Below are 24,072 nucleotides of genomic sequence, written 5' to 3'. Positions count from 1 at the left end.
TGTATGACTTTAGGCATGTTATTTAACCTGTTTAAGATAGTTTCCTTATTCATTTTTATGGTAATAGAGTATTTGTGAGTATTAGATAATAAAATAGGATTTAGCACAGTACATGGCAAATAATAATAGTTAAGTAATATTATTTGTTCATATTAGTAATAAAATTCAGTAGGTCCAGATTACAAAGGCCTTTCCACAAAGACATTCCCATGAGCTGGAGAGGAGAACTCTGAGTTTTATTAAGATTTTCTAACAATGCAGATCTCTTAGAGTGTTTAGGTAGTAATTTATGCTGCCAACAACTGCTAAATAAGGTCTTCAAAGAATCTCTGTACTGCTGTTCAAAGCTCTGACAACCATCTAGATTTTCTCTGCTCATCTCTCTAATGTTTAAAATTTTGGATTCCAGACCCCAGTAATGTCAGAAGGATCCTTTTGCTCTTTGCCAGTTACAGACTTAACGGCTCTTCTGCTTCTTTGTGGCTCAGACCCTCCTGGATTGTTGGAGACCATCGTTTGGGTCTTTCTCTGGCTTTCCCATTATGCTTTTCATTTTTTCCTTTGCCTATCTTGCTTTCCTCACAGAGGTCTATAAGTTGAAAGACTTGGTGGATACAACTGCTTCAAATGTAGACAGCTAGATTTTCTTGTCATATTTATCTCAGTTATTAAGAATTTCTCCTTGAATTAAAGGAGAATTATGTCTCTAATGGGCTTCCTTGGTGGCTCAGACAGTAATGAATCTGCCTGTAATTCAGGAGACCTGGGTTCGATCCCTGGATCAGGAAATCCCCTAGAGAATGGAATGGCAACCCACTCCTTGTGGGCTACAGTCCACAAGGTTGCAAAGAGTCAGACACGACTGAGCGACTTTCATTCACTTATTATGTCTCCACATGAGACCTCTGGAATCATTTCCTGGGATCCCTTCAGGCTCTGAGGTTGTAGAATGACAGAATATCTCATGCTGGAAGCTCTCCTGCAAAAGAGCTTTAGATAATTTGCTCATTGACCAAAAGTTTACTACTTCCCTGATTCAGAAAGGGTAGGCTGAATAGACAGACCTCTTTGATTTGTAAAGCTGGTGAAATATTTTCAGATTCCATTGAGTATGGAGGAATTTGTATATAGGACAATTTCTTCTGAGGGCTATAACTAGGTTTTATATGATTTCATACGTTTTTATGTTCAAATGGAGTCAGATGTGTGAGAATATTTTGCTTTGTGATTCAAAGTCATGAAACCTCTTCCCAAGAAAAATCTCCTCCATCCTAATTTCCAGATGTTTCATTTCACCCAGATGAAACAAAGCTCTCACTGTTGAGGGAGCAAGAGCAAACAACTGCTTTTTTTAGATACCATCATGAACTTGTGTCTTCAAGGGTTCACATACTCTGCAGCATTTCCAACTCCACCCAAGGATCCCATGGGTCTAAGTGAAGAAGAAAATGCTCTAGTCTTTAGATCTGAGCCCAAACAGCAAAATGAGGCCAGACCTTACCACTGCTCTAATCAAAATTTTGAAACCCAAGTATCTTGGGACCTCCTTGACTGACAAGTAGCATCCTCTCATGGAAGCTGGATGTCAAGACAGATGCTCCTGGAGCCTTACTAGCCTAGCCACCATGCTGTGGGACAACCCTCTCCATTGCTAGACAAGGATAGAATCAGAAAATTCTAGACCGCTTTCTTACTGGATCTTAGCAGGAGTGGAGCTACAAGGGAAACTGAAATGGTTTGGCCTCTTTAGACAATAAGATGGGCAGACAAGCCGGCTCCCCTTTAAGCATGAGGGCCAAGTCTCTGTCTGCTCCTGGCTGATAGGGACAGCCAGGCCTGGTGGTAGAAAACAAAGCAGGCCTTTAACGGTCCTGGATTGGGTAAAGGAATTTTCCATGGATTCAGCTAGTTAACTAGAGTTTTGCATTGGTTGGGGGGGGGGGGGGCGGGCAACCCCAGCTAGTAGTAAAATCTTACTTGTTTATTTTCCTTGCATTTTTTATTTTTTTTTCAATCTATGGACCTTGCACGAGGAGTGGGTAACCATGTTTAGTTTCACAGGGACTCTAGCTAAGTCTTCCATTCATTCTACTTCACATCCTACATTTCAGAAGTTTAATAATATTACCTCCCCAAAATAATGATTGGCAAAATATAATCAAAAGACTAAAAACTAAACTCTTTTGTGTAATACATTATCCATTGACTATCATCTTACCCACAGGTGATATCTTGGCTGTTTTATGATATCACAAGGTCAACAGAAATTCCTAGGACCTTATTTCATGGTGTAATACTCTGAGTTAATAATATTGATGTCAGTCATCACCAGACCTATCAAGAAAGGTTGAGTCTCTATTCTTCTTCAACAATTTTCAACAACCTGTCCTCTTTTTTCTGATCCATTTTCAGTTGGCTGCCTTCTCCCCTGGCAAGTCTAGGCCCAGTGGAAGTGCTTATTCTATAAGTAATAGCTTTGTTTTTGTTTTTTCATTTCATTTTAGCACACATATCATTAGATCAAAAATCATTTTCTTCCTCAGTTATCAAGTGACCAGATCTCATGGGTTCAGCTCTTGCCAGGGCTGTTTAACTAAGAAAGTTCCTCTGTGAAATCTACATACTTAGAACACATTATGTACTTTGTACCTTGATAATATTAATTCTTAGTATTCATTTTTCCAACTTTCAGAAAAGAACCTGACCTTCAGGAACTGGTCAAGAATTCTCATGTGAACACTCCACGGGTTACTTCATCAGGTCATTTAAAATACTTCCACGTTTTTATTTCCAGTCAATAGAAAAAAAAAAATTAACAACAAAGCAAAAAATGGCTTTCTATCTAAAATCATAGGATAACACCTGATAGATTTATACCTTTATAGATTTCTTGTTTACCCAGCTGTTATTTCATTGGAAACATTTTGTAAATTGAGGAAATAGGCATTTGGCCTGTAGCAGTTATCAGAATACCTGACTCTGAGCTCTGCTGCTAAGTCACTTCAGTCGTGTCCGACTCTGTGCGACCCCATAGACAGCAGCCCACCAGGCTCCCCCGTCCCTGGGATTCTCCAGGCAAGAACACTGGAGTGGGTTGCCATTTCCTTCTCCCATGCATGAAAGTGAAAAGTGAAAATGAAGTCTCTCAGTCGTGTCTGACTCTTAGCGCTAGATCTTAGTAAAATAACAAATATATAACAAATAGCTTTGGGGGAGATGGGACTCATAACTGTTAGTCATTTGTACTTAATTGTGAGCTACCTCAAACGGTAAAGAATCTGGCTGCAATGCAGGAGACCCGGCTTCAATTTGGGAAGATCCTCTAGAGAAGGGAATGGCAACCCACTCCAGTAGTATTCTTTCCTGGAGAATTCCCATGGACAGAGGAGCCTGGCGGGCTACAGTCTGTGGGATCACAAAGAGTCAGACACAACTCAGTGACTAACACCGCTATTACTATGTCTGATGATTTTCTTAACCCACAGGAGAGATTAGCTGAATGGTATTATTTTGAGAAGGAAGTAGAGGAAGAGCTAGTGATTATTCCTTGAGGAGCAGAGTTAGGGTTTTGGGCATCTGCACAGTCAAGGAAAGGGAAGCACTAAGAGTAGAAGGACTACTGGAAAAGGAGTATAAAACCACAAAGACCATTTTAGAGGTGAGCTCAATATATTGGCTTCAGTTAGGTGAAAAATAAAAACTTCCTAACTCTGAAAGCCACTATGGATTGTGTTGTGAATGCTGTGGTGACATAATCTGTTTTCTCAAGAAGTAGTTCACAAAACTTTTCATATTCAGGTACATACTTACTTGGAAATAAGTCTGCAGTACTGCATCTTTAGGATCCGGAGTTGTCGGCAGCCCATTTCAAGGTTCTCAAGCATTTGGTCAGTAAGCAGGATACAACCAGAAACATCCAAAATGTGCAGGTAATGGCATTTTGCTGATAACATCTCCATTGCTGAGTCAGTAATCTGGACATAGAGCCAAAGTAACTACTGATTATTTCGACCAGCTGCATCCCAAGGAAGAATAGTATTTTGGTCAGTTTGGGCTGTTTTAACAAAATACTACAGACTAGTTGGTTTAACTAGCATATATTTATTTCTCAGAGTTCTAGAAGCTAAGTCCAAGATCAAGTTGCCCACAGGTTCAGTGTCTGGTAAGGGTCCTCCTCCTGATTTGTAGATGGCTCCCTTCTTGCTGTAACTGTACATGGTGGAATACTGGAGTGGGTTGCCATTTCCTTTTCCAGGGGATTTTCCCAACCCAGGGGTTAAACCTGGGTCTCCTGCATTGCAGACAGATTCTTTATCATCTGAACCACCAGGTAAGCCCGAAGGGAGCTCTAGTTTCTTTCTATTCTTCAAGGACACTAATTCCATCATGGGGGTGCTACCCTCGTGACTTCAATCTAAACCTAGTTACCTCCCCAGCGCCTTACCTCCTAATACTTTCACGCCAGGGATGAGGGTTTCAACATGTGAATTTTGGAATGACATAAATACTCAGTCTATAACAAATATAGTCAGAACCCTTGCATATTCTCTTACCATGTGATGAGCCTATAACTCAGGTCAGTGACTTAGTCTGTTTCCAGAACAGTAAAAGGTCTCTTTCAAGTGGCACTATAAGAATTTGTGATCTTGCTGTTATTTTTATTTTAGAGTTACCTATTTAGGATGGGAAACATCATCAAAATTTTCTAGTAATATTTGTCACACCAGTATGAGCAACTTACAAAATTCTGCTGTAACAGCATTTGGCTTTAAATTTGAAATCCACTCTAAGGCATCATCAATTTGAGAAGCATAAGTTTAATAACACCACATGTTACAAAACTGTAATATATGTATTACATGAATATATATATATAATATATATTAACCTACAAACAGAATCAACTTGCTATAAGAAGGGATCTGGACATCTCTGATGGTTTGTATATGGAATAATTGGTTCTGGAAAGGGACTAGTAGGTGAGAGAGATGTTTGTAGGCAGCAGAGGAAAGAAGAGCAGAAGCCACAGAGACTACATGAATCTCACACTGAGAATTTCTGCTAAGGGTTCCAACATCTTGAGGGTTTGCACAGATGTTCTGTAGAAGTAATTCAACTCCACTTCTTAGATTACTTCACTTACTCAAGGTCTAGTGTTTGAATTTATAGCTGAACTGAGACTTGTTGCAGAATCAACTAGATTACTCTCCCCAAAGGAATTTTTTTCCAACTGGATTTAATTTACTTTAAATGTTTGAACATTCTAAAAAAACATGCCATGAGGCTAAGCTCTTGTTTTTTACATAAAATTGAGAGAATTATGCAGAGACCCCCTTTAATTTGAAATGTATACTTTTTATGTTTGGAAAGATAGATGTCATTGTCTAAGTATGCCCTGTTTCCAGAACATGCTCAGGACCAAGGTTTAACATTGCAACTGATTCTCACATAAATGCCTTCAGACATTCCTGCCACACTCTATGGGTCTCTGAGGATCTGATATCATTGGGAGCAGGAGTTAGCCTGCCCCTAATGAATTGTAGGAAAAGGAAAGACAATGAGATGATGGAAAAATACCAGAGAGGTAGAGCTCAGAGTACTAGGTTTTTTTGTTACTGGAGGAACTGAAAAGGAGCCCAACATTTCCTGTAGATCAGAATCCCAAGTGTTCAGTGACTGAGGTGATGTTTTTGGAACTTATGGGAGCTGGAAACTGGAGGTCGAGGTGACTGGCCACATTCTTAACTCCCAGATACAAGGTCTTGATCTCAGTCCTACTGAGCAGAGATTATGTTATTCCCATATTAGTGCTGGGTAGGATGAGGTCATAGTACTACTCACTAACCTTGGAGGTGAGCTGGTTATAGGGACCTTCCAGGAGGTGTATAAGATGCCCATTCAAGATTAACTCATGGACTTTTGGGAAATGTAGCCTAGAATGATAAGCCAGACACTGAAGTGTATTATGGCTCATCAGAAACAATGGAACTGAAATATATTAGACAGGACCACAGCCTTATGATTTCTGAGGCTGTGGGGAGTGTTCATATTATGGTCATTACATCTTCTGAATCAGAATATTCATTTCACCTGCATAGATGGTAAAGCTCAATGCTTTTCCTTTACATTGAGATTCTGAAATAATCTACTCTCCTTCCTTTTTCTCAGTCTAGATCTTCAGTGTAGAGTGATGCATTTTATAAAATGTTATTTGTGTTATCCTCCTTAGTTTCTAGGCTGTAAGACAACGTCCACTGCACATTTTGTTGAAGGAACTCTGTCGGTTTTTCCTTACAAAAACAAAACAAACAAACACAAATCCTCTGCCGCAGTTCTTGTTCTCTTTAGAGTCTTTCCTTTTCTCATTCTCCTATTTCCCTCCCTTATTAGTGGAGCCTCTTAAAAACCCAGTCAACATCTGTGCTTTCTTTAGAGCCAGGGCAGTTCCCAGTGAGCCATGTGTTACCCATGTGTCTGTGTGTCCGTGTGCAGTGAAAGCAAGGACCCCACGAGCTGTGACTGCCCAAGCTGCAGAGGGTTCGTGGTCACTGCTGTCCTGATACCTTGCCCCAGCTTACTTCTAGAACCAGATGATGCTGACCAGAAAGACATCTGGTTTCCCTAGTTCTAAAGGCTGTTGAACAAAGAAGAATTTTATTGTAAATTTTCTAGATCAATTTTGTCATGATTGACCATAGCTTTCCCACCACTGCCTCCTCCTTATTGTGGGATGGTTAATGATAGAGAAATCAGGAGGTTCTAGCATCACTCTCTTAACCTACTCACTACCCAGACTGAACAACTGAGAAGCTGAATTTTTAGACCAGTTAGAATGCAAGGAGTCTTGAAAGTTCAGGTGATACTTTAATGTGTGCAACAGAAGAGGACAAAATTGTTAGTAACTTCACAATTTCTGAGGATTTTTTAAGAGATATTTTAGTTTTCTTCCCTTTGGGTAGTTTACTTCCTCTGAGGTTTTTCTGTTAATTTGGTTTGGTCTTTATCTTCTCCTTTAGAGGCTTTTCTCCTAAGTGTGGCCTCATGTCCTTGACTGTCTGCTGGTGATTAATAGTGAAAAGCTAAAAACTGATTGGACTTCCCTAGAGGCTCAGCAGTAAAGAATCCACCTGCAATGCAGAAGATGCAGGTTTGATCGCTGGGTCAGGAAGATCCCCTGGAAAAGGAAATGGCAACCCACTCCAGTGTTTTTGCCTGGGAAATACCATGAATAGAGGAGCCTGGTGGGCTACAAATAATGGTGTCATAAAAGAGTTGGACATGACTTAGCGACTAAACAAAAACAACAACAAAAGCTGAATGGAAGGTCTGAGTGCATAATATGGGCCTTCTCTTCTTTCAGCTTCAGTGGGCTAAATGAGTTATTTGTTGGAAAATCCACAAATGTCAGTATTTTTCAGTTTTCATCTTGGACTAGTCAGAGTCCCCAGAAAAAAGAATTCCAGACTCCTGCCTGGAGGGAAAGATCTGGCAGCCAAATTCTGGATGCTGTGTTGGAAAAGTGCTGAGTATCTCTGCATTAAGCATTTAGTCACTTAATTCCCATTTTTACTTTTGTATCCAAGCTCTCAGTTTTACATGATGTCTTCCAGCCTGGCCACCTTCTGTTTTATTATCTGTAGAGTGGATAGTAGAGAGATTTTACTCCCCTCCTCCATCAGAGAACATTCAACAATATCTGGAGACATTTATTATTGTCATGACTGGAGGTATGGGGGGCAGGGGCTAGGTGCTACTGACATGTACTGGATAGAGAGCAAGGATGTAGTTAAACATCCCACAGTGCACAAAACAATCCCCCACTGTAAAGAATGATCTTGTCCAAATGTCAGTAATGCCACAGTTGAGAAATCTGGCTCTAGGAAATATATCTCAAATCTGGTGAGGATGACGAGGGGTAGTTGCCTGAAAGCATAGAATAGGGAAGGAGATCTATTGATGTAACTACTTCTCAAGAACTTTTAACCCAGTCTTCCTTACTTTAGCCATCGTCTTAACCCAGTTACAGAAGTATACAGTATTGCCAAGTTGAAGGTTATGGTGTAAATCCATTCTTTCCCCAGCTTTCTCTACTATTGGTTTAGGATTCAAAGTTGTCTCTGGTATGCTAAATTAATTCATCTATTTTCAGGTTTCCAAAATTTTGTTGCTTTTGTCTCCTACTGTTTTCCCTATCATTGTGGGCCCTTATCCTTCTTCTGCAGTTTTGGTAGCGTTTCAAGAGGGAACAAAATTATCAGGGTATATTTAATATGCCAAATTAATCCAGAACCAGAGACCTCTATTTCTTGACCTGGTGATATTATCTGTAGTATATTAAGAGAAAAGAAAGTAGGTTACAGTGCATTTTAGAAAGTATGATTCTATTCTTTAAAAAGCAAGACAAACCTTCTTTAACTATAATCTCTGTACATAGAAAAGAATTCTACGTCCTGGATGGTGGTATGACTTTGAATTTTTACTTTCATACTTTTAATATATGCAGTACAAAGATTTTGTAATGAGTATATATTCCTTTCAAAAACAGACGTCAAGAAAAATTGTCAAACACTTGAAAAATAAGACAAAAGACGGTTGCCTACCCTTTCACGTTTACTGGAACATTATTTTAACAGGTCCAACTGAGAAATTATACAAGGAATTATGCCGCTTTTTGGACATACTATTTATTATCGATTAGGGCTCAAATTCTACCTGTTGTATTTTTGTCTAAGAGAGATGCAGATTATTTCTGGTAGAAACTATAGCTCCAAGGTTATTGATTTGTTACCTTATAGGACTTTAACCAATTTTGGATTTAACCTAACAATCATGTTCCAACATTCTTTCTTCAGTTCCTGTAAATGCTCAGTTTGATCAAATGCTGAATGAACTGACGTTATCATTTTGCTGGTTCTCTCATTAGTGAATTAAATAAATATTTGACACATTTTTATATTTGTATGAGAATTGTCTTTAACTTTTTCCAGGTACTACTTTTACACAAATGAAATCATAAAGCTACTTACAGTTTGGGGAAGGAGAACTCTTGATGAATACCTCAGATATGGCAAAGAAAATTTCTATCATGAGTCCAACACCTAATTGCTACCCTGCCTGTGTTCTTTGGCAGTACTTCAATCTGACATGTCTGAGCTCTAACTCCTGCACATACCTTTGGACAGCCAGCAACACTGAGAGATGTGAGATTAATACAATAAATGGCCAATGCTTTAATAATTATATCTGATAGTTGGGGGCAATAAGAGACATCCAGATGTTCCAAGGTCAGTGAGCCTTTGCAGAATACCTGCAAGAAATTCCAAAGTTAGTGGTTTTCTTTTTTTTTTTTTTTTCTTAGTCTTTATTCAAATTTTATGCCGTCTTACCCCACGGAAGTTTATTTAGTATGCATTTCAGCTCTTGAGATGTAGATGTGTTACATTTTGTTGCAAACAAAGAAGCCATTAAGTCCAAAATCTCCTTATAACAAAAGATACTCAGACATCACTTAACAGTTCAGTAATATTCAAATTCCTGCTAACATAATTTGGTTTTCTATCACTAACGGAATTTTACCCATATGGTTAGTACTTAGAGTTATATTCAGCTCAGTGGGTAGAAGAAAAGAAATCTGGAGATAAGAATTAGATGGCAAACACTCTGGGGTTGACGCTAAAATATAATGGAAAAAGCACAGTTTTTGGAATCAGACAGACTTGAGTTTTAATTTCATTCTACCACTTTATTAGCCTTGAAACCTTAGCAAGTCACTCAATTTTTCTGAGCCTCAGTTTCTTCAAGTTAGGGAAAATAATATCTACCCTCCAGCATTGTTCTGGAATGCCAAAATGTTCATCTAAAATTTCTAGGGCTAGAAAAGGTCTGGAAATCATTAAAAGTTCTTCCCTTTATCTTGGTTGTTCTTAATTTTCATTCCTACTTTCAGTAAAAAGAAAAAAAGCCTATATTAAAATTTACATACAGTGTCATTTGAGGGGCAGTTTAACATATTGATTAGTTCTTAGGAAAGATTGAGGGGAGGAGGAGACAGAGGATGAGATGTTGAATGGCATCACTGACTCAATGGACATGAGTTTAAGCAAATTCTGGGAGACAGTGAAGGACAGGGAAGCCTGGCCTGCTGCAGTCCATGGTGTCGCAAAGATTCAGACACGACTTAGCAACTGAACAACAAGCAGTCAATAAATATTAATTATTACTGGAATTTGCATATGATACCAGTAATAATAAAGATGCACATTTGTGTTGTACTTTGGAGAAAACCGAAAGATACTGGTTATTTTGCCCTAAGTCATCATCTTTTTCTGACCACAGTAACCATCAGTGATTCCTCTCCTCTGACCTCATACAAAACTTGTCTTTTTCAGCTGATTCAGCACTTACAGTACTTGACTCATTCCTGTTTTGTAGCTCAGTTTATATGGAGGTTTGTTTTCTCTAGCAACTAAGTGATGTCAGATATTGGAAGGGGCAGCTTGTAAGGAGATATTGAGGTCCCTGTTATTGGAGCTAATCAAGCATAGAGGGCACAACTAGGGAAATCTAGCTTTAAAGGATTGGAATTGGTCTTAAAACTCAGCTCACATTCAATAAGTTTTTCATTTAGAGTGCAATAAGTCTCTCAGAGGTACTGTCTGGAACTCTGCTTGCTTCTTATACCCCTTTCATAAGCATCATATTTAGACTACAGTAAGTTCTCAATAAATACTAGCTGCTTGCTCAATCTGTGAGTATCTTCAAGGATATAAAGACTTGTGTTTTAATAATACAGGAATTCTTATGTTGCAAGGGGTAGGATAACATTGTTTTCTATTTAGAGAGTGGATAGAGTTCAAGAAACCAGAGAAAATATAAAGCAAGAAGGAATAGTTGAACTATAAGAAAAACTTATTAAAAGATGAAACAAGCTTCAAAGGGAAATTCAAGTCTCTGCATGTCTGCAGACTCTTCAGAAGCATCTGTTAGTGTCTTGGACTGCTTGAATCAGTTCTGCTTTAAGCCTTTTTAAAAGCTTTGATATTCTTTGAAGTTAAACTTTCTCAGAATTTTTAAATTACAGAAGAACTTATAAAAATGATTAATAAGGCCTATGATGCATTCATGGTAGCATTCTCATTCAGGGAAAATCTGAGGCACAAAGATGAGTCCAGGGCTTTATGTTTGGCATAAATCAGTGCAGATCCAAGAAATAAGTCAGAACTTTCCCTCTCTTACAATCCATATTTTCCTTTAGAGATTGTAAGTTGTATTAAGTACTTAAGCCTACAGGCATGTTTTTCAGCATAATCACTCATGAAATTCCATACCCCCCTTACCCATAAGATTATTTATGCTCTTCTGGCTACAATGCTTCAGGATCACACATATATTAATACTGTTGATTTTCTTATCTTGGAAAATGCTACTCTGAGCTTATTCAAAGTAAAAATCTTTTATAATGAAAATGGAGAGAAAGTACAAAAATTATCAAGTCATGGGATTGACTTTCATCCCATGTATCAACCAGTTTTGCCATGGGTTAGCAGTCTTGAGAAGGAAATGGCTACCCATTTCAGTATTCTTGCCTGGAGAATTCCATGGAGAGAGGAGCCTCGTGGGCTATTCCATGGGGTCGCAGAGTCAGACACAACTGAGTGACTAACACTTTGACTTTCTCAGCAGTCTTTAAGACAACTTCCAAATCTCTTAGTTAAATAATTTCTTCTCTGTATTTCATGAATTGAATCACTGTGTGGGGGCTTAATGACTGCATTCCTAAATTGGATATGTGGAAGAGACTGAATCTCACTAATATTTACCGAATGTGACAATAATGTGCTTCTGTCAAAATCCTAATTTAAACTACCTCAAAAGATGTCAGCTCGCAGTCTTAAAAAAGCTCACCTCATGGTGCATACTCATAAAACCATCTCTTGACTATTTATTTGCCTTATTAATTTCTAATTAATCCTGCTACAGAGTTCTGTGTGGGAGTAGGATACAGTTTTCTACTGATAATTATGGAGAATTCTTTTGCTATCATGAACCATTTTCTATAATGAAGGCTATTTGGGGCTAGTTGAAATACAACTTCCTCAATTCTAAGTTATAAACTGAATTCAAAGCTATAGTCTCTTATAATGCTTTGTCCCCATTAGGCCTCAGAACAGGTAGGAGTGGTGGTTGCCTGAGCACACTGAGCTGTGAAATCTGGGCCCTGGCACCAAAACCAAACTATCAGTGCCTAAGTGTCCACTACCATCCCTATCACCCCACTGATAAGATGCCTCCCCTGCATTCACGTGCTCCCTGCCAGGGAAACTAGGCTTAGCTTGGGCTCAGCGTTACAGGATTATACCACTTTTAGAGGAGCCTACTGTTTTTAAATACGGAGAGGACTGTGAAAGGGAGAAAGGGCAAGGCCAAGACCCAAAACAAATATTTCCAAAGATACTTTCACTGTGAAATTTCTTATCAGTTATATAGTGATTTGAGGGAATAAGCCACAGCTCAAATGTACTTTATTCCATGAAGTTTTTCCCAATTCCTCACTCTGGAAGTAATGACTCTCCAAAATTTCTGTAGCTTTAATTTTTTGTCCTTCTCACTTTCCACTTATATTATAGCTATTTATACAACTGTCTTATCTTCTGCATTGACTGTAGCTTCTTGAGGGCAGAGACCATGTCTAAATTATCTTGTGGCCAACATCTGGTATACAGATGAAGTTCAAGATGAGAGTTTCCAAAGAGAATGGAAAATGTCTCTCATCAAAGGAGTGAGGAGAATGAGCTCCCGTAGATTCCACTAAGCCCAGTCCTACCTGGCACTCTGTTCAGTAACTGCTAGTGAACAAGAGTAGTTAAGAGGACAGAGTTTGGAGTCCACTAGCCTAATTTAAAATCCTGCCACTTAGAAGCTCTGTCTCTCTAGATAAATTATCCAACTTTTCAATGTCTGAATGATCTCACTTGCAGCATGGGAATAAAATGGTATAGTTATTATGGCACCTACTTCATAGAGTTGTTAGGGGGATTAAGTGAATTAAGATAAATAAAGGAATTGAACAATGCCTGGAACATAGCAGTTAGTAAGTAATAGCTAGTAATATTATTTGTACCTACTGATTCTCTATGGGTATGATTTCAAAATTTTTAAAATCATCACACCATAATAAAAATATTTTGAGCATATACTTTCAAAAAATGTAAATTAAATGTACTTGTAAATTATATAGATATTCAAATATATATTATAAAGTATGTAAAAATAAAATATATGAGATAAAACTAAATCATAATAGAAGTTCTAATATTTTCTTGTCACACCAAAATAGATCATCTTGTTCACTTGCCAGAGTAAATGCTTTCTCTAGAGAAACCTACTCAATGGTATGCCTTTGGTTGTCAGTAAGCTTTAATGACATACTGGCTCTACAGACTCTAGGTATGGGTAAAAACAAGGGAATTACTTTTAAAGTATCAAATGTGACAAGTACATAAAAAGATGTCAAATATAAGAAAATTATAAACAGGTTGAGTGAGTGGAAGAAAATGCATATTGGAAGGAAGATCAGGAAGGTCAAAACAAAGTATCTCTGAATTATAATTTGAAATTAGGACTGTTGAAAGAAAATCCTAGATTTTCATCTTCAAAAAAAATGAGCTAAGTTTGGACTACCCAAAGTTCAGTTAGGTATTTTTTTGTGGCTTGAAATATAACCAATATTTTTTTCCATTTTTAAAAAATAAGAAAAGGATATCAAGTGGCCAAGTTACCTGACACTCCAGCAACCCCATGAGAGCAAAAGGGTGAGGAAATTGCCTTTTTTTTTTTTTGCTTTAAATGATTATTAATAATATTTTTAAAATTGAAGTGTGGTTGGTTGAAGTGTTGTATCGTGCTAATTTCTGCCGTAACTCAGTTATACCATATATGCAATATTTTTTGTATTCTTTTTCATTATGGTTTATCCCAGGAGATCAGCTATAGTTTCCTGTGCTGCACAGTAGGACCTTGTTGTTTTTCCATCCTATGTATATTAGTTACATCTGCTAATCCCAAACTCCCAGTCCTTCCTTCTCCCAGCTCCCTCCCCTTTGGCAACCACAAGTGTGTTCTGTATATCTGTGATTCTGTTTCTGTTTCATAGATAATTTCATTTGTGTCATATTTTAGATTCCACATATAAGTGATATCATATGGTATTTGTCTTTCTCTTTCTGACTTCACTTAGTATGAAAATCTCTCCATGTTTCTACAAATGGCATTATTTCGTTCTTTTTATGGCTGAACAGTATTCCATTGTATATGTGTGCCACATCTTTATTCATCTGTCAGTGGACATTTACTTTGTTTCCATGTCTTGGCTATTGTGAATAGTGCTGCTATGAACATAGGGTACATGTATCTTAAAAAAGATACATTAATTTAAAAATTAATAATTTTATCTGTGTATATGCCCAGAAGTGGGATTGCTAGACATTATGGTAGTTCTTTTTTTTTTAGTTTTCTAAGTGACCTCCATAATGGTCTCCATAGTAGTTGTACCAATTTACATTCCCACCAGCAGTGTAGAAGGGTTTCTCTTTCTCCATACCCTCCCCAGCATTTGTTATTTGTAGACTTTTTTTAGTGATGACCATTCTGACAGCTGTGAGATTGTACCTCATTGCAGGGTTGATTTGCATTTCTCTAATTATTAGTGATGTTGAGCATCTTTTCATGTGTCATCTGTATTTATTCTTTGGATAAATGTCTATTAAGATCTTTGGGCAGAGAAATTACTTAAGCTATAATAATCAGCTTTAAAGAATTGATGGGTTTCTATTTGCACAGTCAGCCCTCGACTTCTTATTTTTTCTCCTTCTTTCCCAAGAAAACGGCAACTCAGAACTTTAAGGACAAAGTCACAGTGTCATCCTGTGACCTCTTCCATTTAAGAATCTCTATTGAATAATGAGTTCATCAACTGTTATTGATGCTTTGATCTCCAATTTTGGTGCATAATGGAATAAGAGATGATGTAATCAAGGGAGGTTCCTGGTCTAGAAGAAAAACAAAGGGCCAGGAATTTGAAGTTGTGTCTGTGACCTTGGGCAAGTTACTTAACTTCAAATTTCCTCATCTTTAAGAGGAGAATGAAAACAACTGTCTATCTCTCAGGTTTATTGGAAGGTAGAGAGAAAATGTGTACTCCAGGATCCCTTTGCAGACGTAATACCCTGTGTAAATGCTGACTTTTTGTCTGTCAGCAGTGGAACCAGAGAGGCTGTAGAACAATCCTGCCTGCCAATTAAGACATGAGAATACCACCTTACCACCTTCAACGTGCTGGAGGGTTTGAGATGAAGAAATATCATGCACACAATTTAACTGGAAGTTAACAAAGAGGATTATTAGAAGTCATGACATAGAAAAACCACAGCTTCTATCAGACATGCTTCAGGTGCTCAGTTCATGTCAGGTGAGGTGCAATGAGCCTAGGCATGCTGCATAAAAGAGAGATCAAAAGCACATTAGCCACTTAGGCTTAAGAAGCATAAACTCATACTATTGTAGGAAAGTGAGATTCTGACATTTATTTTTCCTGCCCTTTTATTTTTGCCTTCAGATAATCTGACTTTGGGCAAGTTTTAGATTACATAGGATAAACTAATGTTCCAGGGACAGCTTAAATTGAGAGAGGCCTCCAAAGGATTATCTTCCTATAACATATTCTCTCATAGCTCTTTTCTGTGGATGTTCAACATGAAAATAACAGATGTGTGCATTCATTTAATGAATCTATCAGCATTTCAGTTGTTGGAGAATGGTTCTCTCCAGTGGGAGTAGGCAAGAAGCCAGTACTTGTGCGGGGTGTTCTCAGTTTCCGCTGTTTATCAGACATGAAAACATGGTACCCAAGACTCCATTATGCCTTGAACAGTAGAGACTGTGGGAAAATGACAGGCTTTCAAATCCCACATCCTCTGAAGTGCTGGCAAATTTTTAATTCTATTGAATTGCCTCAACAATTGGAAACACACTAGCATAAGGAGCAGTGGAGAATTCTGAGCTTATTTCTTTTGCTCATAGCCTTTGAAAAGAGAATAAAGCCTAGGTATCTTGGTAGGAGTTTGTGACTCAGTTGATTTCAGGTCCTTAGTTCTCTAAAGAGTATTTTGTTCTATTATAAATAGACTGTTCTTGGCATGGGTAGCCATGAAGCATCAATTTCTGTAACAAAGCTCATACTTATTCCAGGTTCTGTGGGAGGTGCTTTTTCCATAAGGTTTCAGATACCCAGTTCTTAATTCTACCAGAGGGATTCCTTAGTTCCTTCTTCTGAGACCATGTGAAATAATTCTGAACCTGAGATCTTCTGATATCTTCATCATAGACTGTTTAGTCAGTTACTTCCTAATAATAACCCATATTAGTGGATAAGATAAAGAATTTTCCTGAGTGGTATAGCCAAGAGATAAAGTGTCCAGACGTCTGGATGCCCCATCTTCCCACATGCAGGAGATTTCATAGCTTCTACTGCACCAGAGGCCAAGAATTGTGGCCATTTTGGAAATGGATCTTCTGTTTGTTGCTTCCCTTACAATCAATAAACATAACTGTATCCCTGGGGAAGAGGTGGAGTTATTGAAATCCCATGCTTTGATAATTCTTAAATGGTTTAATCTTGGAAACCAAATAGAAATCAATGTTTTTTTTTTAAACATTGTTGCCATGTGGAGCCAACACATCTAATCCATCTTTGGCACTGTAAGTTATTCTGTGTCAAAGCCCACTAAAACTGATTTTGGTTTAGTACTAGAGGGTGAGGTCTATGAACTGATGAGAGTGAGTGATGAGAGTCTGGTATAAACAACATTTTATAACTATTCAGAAAGTTTAGTAATTCAAAGTAGGAGTTTAAGATCAGAAAAGAGTCACTGGAGAGTCATTCAGTTCTTGTTTTTAGGTCAAGAATGAATCCAGGATGAGTGCTAGGGCAAAACAAGAATCCAGTTTTTCTTACACTTGCAGAACAGGCTGGCCGTAGGCAATTATTAAGGAGGAAGATGCAGATAGGACTGTTGGGGAACGAGGCCTTTCCAACCTGAGTAGCCATGTAGATGCTCCATGCTAGTTGTAAGGGTTTCAGTTCTCTAGCGCAGGGAGTCCAGGGTACAGGACTGAAAACCCTGAATCCTCAGTCTTCAGTTGGACTCAGCCTGGAGCAGACCCATATCTATAGAACCATTCAACTTACTAAACATTCCTGGGTCAAGCTGAAAGCCAGATGAACAGCCATGGATCTTGCTTTGCTGTTCTCCCAGCTATGAAATAGCTTATAATTTGCCCCATATGGCCACACTTCCCCTGTCCCTTATTCCTTGATCTTTCCTCTCTTCTCCCCTTTCTGTTTGCAAGTCAAGGTAAATCTGTTACTAAAGGTCAAATAAAAAGTAAAATCAAAAGTTTGTAAGTCAGGATAAAAGAGGTCAAAACACACTGAAGATTAAAGGGGAAAAGGAACTTATTATCTCCAGTGTCCAAGCAGTTAGGGCAAAATTAAGGATCTCAAAAAAGAAGAGTCCCTAAGAGAACAATGAGGGATGTGGAGGTTCTAGCACCTCCACTGCTGCTTTTACCCAAAACCAAAAGTTATCAGATACCTTTGTGATCATCAGAGAATATGACAGTAACCTAGACTTTATCTGGGCTCTTAAAATTCATCAGCAGTGCCATTTGCAAGATACCAGTAAACCAGCTTGTGAAGAATATAAACAACAAGCTAGACAGAAAAGACAACAGAGAGTAGATGAAGCTGAATCACTACCACATGCCTCTTATCTCTCTTATATGGTTATAAGTCCTACCCACTGCATTCTGATTAGAGGGTTTTAAAAGGTAGATAGCCTTCTATGTTGGAGAAGGCAATGGCATCCCACTCCAGTACTTTTGCCTGGAAAATCCCATGGACGGAGGAGCCTGTTGGGCTGCAGTCCATGGGGTTGCTAGAGTCGGACACGACTGAATGACTTCACTTTCACTTTTCACTTTCATGCATTGGAGAAGGAAATGGCAACCCACTCCAGTTTTCTTGCCTGGAGAATCCCAGGGATGGGGAAGCCTGGTGGGCTGCCATCTCTGGGGTCGCACGGAGTCGGACATGACTGAAGCAACTTAGCAGCAGCAGCAGCAGCCTTCTCTGTTAGAGATAATAAATTTTTTTTAAATTTTTTTCATTAAAAAATAATAATAAATAAAGAGGAGGCCATGACTGGATTTGAAGAACAACAACAGTTACCTACATCTGAATCTTCCCCTGTTCCCAAAGCCATAAAATCTATTGAGAGGACAAATAAAACTCCATAGGACCCATACATTCATCATTACTAGGACACAGAGAACACCTCACATTACCTATACATAGAGTAAAAACAGAAACAAACTCCAGCAGAGCTCCCTTAGCCACCATGAGTCTGTGGGTAAAGAGTGGGAGAGCGGATGCTTAAGACTGTCTTCAGAGTAAAGGGATGACGAGAGCTGAGAGGATGCACAGACAAAATCACTCCCAAGAAAATAAAGTGCAGCAGTAAATGCCAAAAATGCTGAATCAGACTTGGTAGTTCATAGCCCTGGACACCTGACTTGGCTATGGAAAACAGCTTGAAAATGAGGGTACCACAAACTTCCCAGGCAGCCAAATCAGAATCGTGGTTGTTGTTGTTACTGTTCAGTTGCTCAGTCGTGTCTGACTTTTTGTGAACTCATGGACTGCAGCGCGCCAGGCTTCCCTGTCCTTCACTGTCTCTGGGAGTTTGCTTAAATTCCTGTCTGTTGAGTCGATGATGCCATCCAACCATCTCATCCTCTGTCTCCCCCTTCTCTTGCCCCCCAATCTTCAATCCAGAAGCATGGCCATCATCCTTAACCATAGCTTGACCCTGTCCCATCCAAACCATGACCATTCTGTGGATTTGCTATCCAGATAGTCTCCCATTCATTCTCTTCTGTTGCTGTTCAGGCTGCCATCTTCTCTCCCCTGGACTATAACAAAAATCTCTCAACATATTTCTGCCTTTAATAGTGATAGCAGTTCTTTCTCCCCTCTGATCTTCAATCCATCTTCTATATTGCTTATTAAAGTGATTTTCCAACAGATAGGCTCTCATTGTCATTCCCATGCTGGATTAAGTATCTCAACTGAATCCTTCTGTGGCTTCGTTAATCACAGCATAATGGCAAAAATTGTCACTCTGGAATAAGACATGTTATACCCCAGCTCACATGCTTGCTTGTTTCATTATTTGGGGTAAGATTCATAACCTCTCTGAACTTCAGTCTCCTTATCTGTAAAGTGGAATCAAAAGTATTACCTACCTCATAAAGTAGCTAATTACTGAATGGGAAATACTTAGAACAGTGTCTAGCATGTAGCAGATGCTAAATTAATGTTACAATGACTAAGTGGTATTGGATTTTTCTAAGTCTCTTTATTCTACTAGACCCAGACTCAATATTCTTTAAAGATTTTAGAATGATTTCTATTTTCAAAAACAGATTATCTCAGTGTCCACTACATAGAAAGTCCAGTCCAAATGTTTTCAGTTCAGTCACTGAGCAAACTGTCCCATTTTCATAAAATCAGTTAATCTGATTTAGACAGATTATTGTCTTTACATGAGGGCATGGAATTCTTCATTCAAGTTGAACTTAATCATCTAAAGTTTTCTCCAATTTTGTAATTGCAAATAAAATTCTAGTGTTGTACTAAGGAAACTGAAGATCTTTCTGGAAGAACATGACCAAAGAAAATACTTGAACCTTGGGGCAGCCACAGGCCCCATCTATATAAGCACAGCCAGACACACTGCAGAGAGCTCACAACAGCCACAGGTGCCATGCTTGACAGTGACCACCTACCTGCCCAACTTACCTATGGGTCTCTGCTCTTGGCTCCAGCGACTTTCAGTTCCTTACTTCATTGCTGGGCCTCAAGATCTGATTCAGAGCCCACTGTACATTGGTCATCCCTTTTTGGATGCCACTGATTCAGCCAACATCCAGGGATCCAAAACTCATGTTCCAGACTTCCAGTTTCCAGTCTGTCATGGAAGTCTGGAACTTATCAGTCCCATCCTCAAAACAAGAAAAAAGCTGAGCAAACTGAAAATCAGCAGCTCTCCTTAGATCTGTCAGATAATTGAGGTCATAAAACAAACCACCACTGTCAAAATTGGAGAGTCAGGCAAATACAGAGAATTAGGGCTTACTAGTCACAAAGAGTTGGACACAACTGAGTGATTTCATCCTCACTTTTCACTTTCATGGACTGGAGAAGGAAATGGCAACCCACTCCAGTGTTCTTGCCTAGAGAATCCCAGGGACAGAGGAGCCTGGTGGGCTGCCATCTATGGGGTTGCATGGAGTCAGAAACGACTGAAGTGACTTAGCAGCGGCAGCAGGAGCAGCGGGAGTGGGGAAACTTGTGGCTGGAGCCAGTACAAGTAGGCACACTGAAAGGGTAATTGACTAATTGCTGGAAACCGAGAATGGAGTAGCCTGAGAGAAAAATTCCTGGCGGGCCAACCTTAAGTGGGCCTACAGACTTTCGTGAGCTTTACCTCTAGGAGGGCCTCTAAGAGGGCCTCTAAGTTCTGACAGCAGAGACTTAAGGGGAGGAATAAAGTATTTAGTAACCATTTTGAAATAATGCTCTGGACATATGCAAGGCTGGTTCAAAATTCAAAAGTCAACTAATGTAATTCATCACATCAATAGTCTAAAGAAGAAAAACTATATGATCATATCAAAGATTGTATTTGACAAAATCCAACACACATTACTGAAAAACACTCTCAGCAAGACTAGGAATAGAGGGAAGGTTCTTTCAACATGGTAAAGAACATGTACAAAAAATCTATAGCTAACATCATACTCAGTGAAAAGAAACCTGTGGTTTCCCTGTAAGATCAGGAATGAAACAAGGATGTTTTCCCTTTTCACTCTTATTCCACACCATACTGGAAGTCCTAACTAATTCAGTAAGAAAAAGAAATAGAAGGTATATAGATAGAGAAGAAAAAAAAATGCCTGTGTTTGCAGATGGTATGACTGTTAGGTAGAAAATCGCAAAGAATTAACAAAAAGCCAAAACAAAAACATACCAACTACTAGAACTAATAAGCAATTATAACAAAGTTGCATGATATAAAATTAGTATACAAAAAGGAATGTTCTGTATGTTCATTTTGTCCCTGTAGACCTTTTTCCTCCAAGATTTGACAAGCCTTGCTCATACATAGGTGGGCAGTAAGAGGGCTTAAACAGAGAGGCCTGCCTTTGTAGTATGTGAACATGATGCACAGTGTTATGAGATTGTAACAGAAGTAGATATGGAGTCAGGCTGAGTAAAGATGGAAAAAAAAAAAAAAACATCTGGGGGCTTAGGGCACATACACGTTGCCAAAAGCAAAAGGGTTAATTTAGTGCCTAAGTATGTACATCAATATCCTGCATGTTATACTAATTTAACTGGGATGTTGGGAAATATGTCTAAAATCATAATCCTAATTAAAAACAACGATCCATTTCCTTTTTACTTTGTATATTCTCTTATAGCATTCTCAAGAATAGTAGTAATTAATTATGTAATGTCATAGAATTGCTTAATACTCTTATACATACATATGTTTAATCAATTATAATTTAGGTGCCACTAAAAAATGCACCCAGGGATCAAACCCACGTTCTTGCTCATCACAGGCAGATTCTTTACTACTGAGCCACCTGGCAAGCCCCCCAAAATGCACTGGTTCATTCATAGGAATAAAACTTTTTTAATTGTTTCTTCTAAAAGCATATTCGAAACATTTCCTTACCATAGGAAAAGGAGTCTTGCCATTTACATAGATTCTTAATTTTTTAAAGTATAAACAAAAAGATAATTCTTTTTTTAAAAAAAATAGACTTTATTTTTTAGAAGAGTTTTAGGTTCGCAGCAGAATTAAGCAAAAGTTACAGAAATTCCCCATATTATCTCCTACCCCCACAACATGCATAGCCTCCCCTATTATCAACATGCCCCACCAGAGCGGTATGTTTGTTACAATTGATAAACCTGTATCAACACATCATAATCACCCAAAGTCCATAGTTTACATTAGGGTTCCCTCTTGGAATTGTACATTCTATTAGTTTTGACAAATGTATAATGACATGTACTCACCATGATAATATCATACAGAGCAGTTTCACTGCCCTTAAAATCCTCTGTGCTCCACCTTTCAATCTCTTCCTCCCCTATAGGTTTTGATCTTTTTACTGTCTTCATAGTTTTGCCTTTCCAGAATGTCATATAGTTGGAATCATACAGTACTTAGCCTTTTCAGATTGGCTTCTTTCATGGTAATAGCATTTATACTTCCTCCATGTCTTTTCTCAACTTGGTGTCTCTTTTCTTTTTATTGCTGAATAATGTTCCATTGTCTGGATGTTTATTTATCTATTTACCTATAGAAGAACATGCTGGATGCTTATTTTGGCAATTATAAAGAAAACTCCTATAAACATCTGCATGAAGGTTTTTTTTGTGTACGTATACTTTTAGCTGAGCTTTGATGCTTTGCAGGATTTATCTCCCATTCTTTGAAACAAATATGTCTAGTCAAGGCTTCCAATATACCTCCCACATTTGTTCGTTGATGTAGTGAACCCTTGAGATATTCTGCAGTATATCCAGATGTTTCACATCCTTTCAGTTTGAACTGGAAGGATGGACTCTTCCAAGTTGACTTAAATTGAAGCAAGAGGGCTGGGCCTCTGCCTCATAGTATCAACCAGCAACTGGATTAGCTCTGATCCAGGGAAGAGGCCTACCCTGGGATACAGCAGCTCCTGAGGAAGGACTCAGCTGGGGGAGTGAGTGCCTTATCACTGTCCCCCGCAACTCACCAGCTGAAACCATGGAACTCAGGTTGGGACTTGAACCCATGGTCTTTAAACCGAGATCACACACCTGATCTCAGGAATTAATGAAACTCAGGTTCTTGATGTCTCATTGCAGAAAGAATTCAGTGAGAGACAAAGTGATAGGTAATTATTTAGAGAGAAACACACTCCACAGGCAGAATGTGGGTCATCTCAGAAGGTGAGAGCAACCAAAAAGATAATTCCTTAAAAAACTAATTTTTATTTGCCTTGAATAGTGACCACAATTTATTTGGTATTAGTTAGTTTGTTAGTTCAATCATTCAGTCGTGTCTGACTCTTTGAGACCCCCTGGACTGAAGTACGCCAGGCCTCCCTGTCCATCACCAGCTCCCGGAGTATACTCACTCATGTCCATTGAGTTGGTGATGCCATCCAACCATCTTATCCTCTGTTGTCTCTTTCTCTTCCCATCTTCAATGTTTCTCAGCCTCAGGGTCTTTTCAAATGAGTCAGTTCTTTGCATCAGGTGGCCGAAGTATTGGAGTTTCAGCGTTAGCATCAGTCCTTCCAATGAGTATTTAGGATTGATTTCCTTTAGGATTGACTGGGTGGATCTCCTTACAGTCCAAGGGACTCTCGAGAATCTTCTCCAACACAACAGTTCAAAAGCATCAATTCTTCGGCACTCAGCTTTCTTTATAGTCCAACTCTCACATCCATACATAACTACTGGAAAAACCATAGCTTTGACTAGATGGACCTTTGTTGGCAAAGTAATGCTCTGCTTTTTAATATGCTGTCTAGATTGCTCATAACTTTTCTTCCAAGGAGCAAGGGTCTTTTAATTTCATGGCTGCAGTCACCATCTACAGTGATTTTGGAGCCCCAAAAAATAAAGTCTGCCACTGTTTCCACTGTTTTCCCATCTATTTGCCATGAAGTGATGGGACCAGATGCCATGTTCTTAGTTTTCTGAATGTTGAGTTTTAAGTCCATTTTTTTCACTCTCCTCTTTCACTTTCATCAAGAAGCTCTTTAGTTCTTCTTCGCTTTTATTGATATTTCTCCTGGCAATCTTGTTTGGTATTCAGTTCAGTTCAGTTGATCAGTCGTGTCCGACTCTTTGCAACCCCATGAATCGCAGCACGCCAGGCCTCC

The 24,072-nt window shown here is 38.7% G+C and overlaps 1 protein-coding gene across 1 annotated transcript in view; it reads right to left on the bottom strand.

Annotated features, from left to right (window-relative positions):
- FBXL13 (F-box and leucine rich repeat protein 13) overlaps positions 1–24,072 on the bottom strand; it is a 219,973-nt gene that overhangs the window by 5,998 nt on the left and 189,903 nt on the right. Inside the window, exons 19-20 of the mRNA XM_086397072.1 lie at positions 9,173–9,307; positions 3,811–3,974 (exon numbers count right to left, since the gene is read on the bottom strand). Coding sequence (XP_086253198.1) covers positions 3,811–3,974; positions 9,173–9,307 — 299 coding nt within the window. The remainder of the gene's footprint in view (positions 1–3,810; positions 3,975–9,172; positions 9,308–24,072) is intronic.

This window comes from Bos grunniens, chromosome 4, assembly GCF_055505025.1.
Source record: "Bos grunniens cultivar Pamir isolate PY7600 chromosome 4, Bosgru_T2T1.0, whole genome shotgun sequence".
In the NCBI taxonomy this organism is placed as follows: domain Eukaryota; kingdom Metazoa; phylum Chordata; class Mammalia; order Artiodactyla; family Bovidae; genus Bos; species Bos grunniens.
This window is presented reverse-complemented; position numbering and strand designations above follow the sequence as displayed.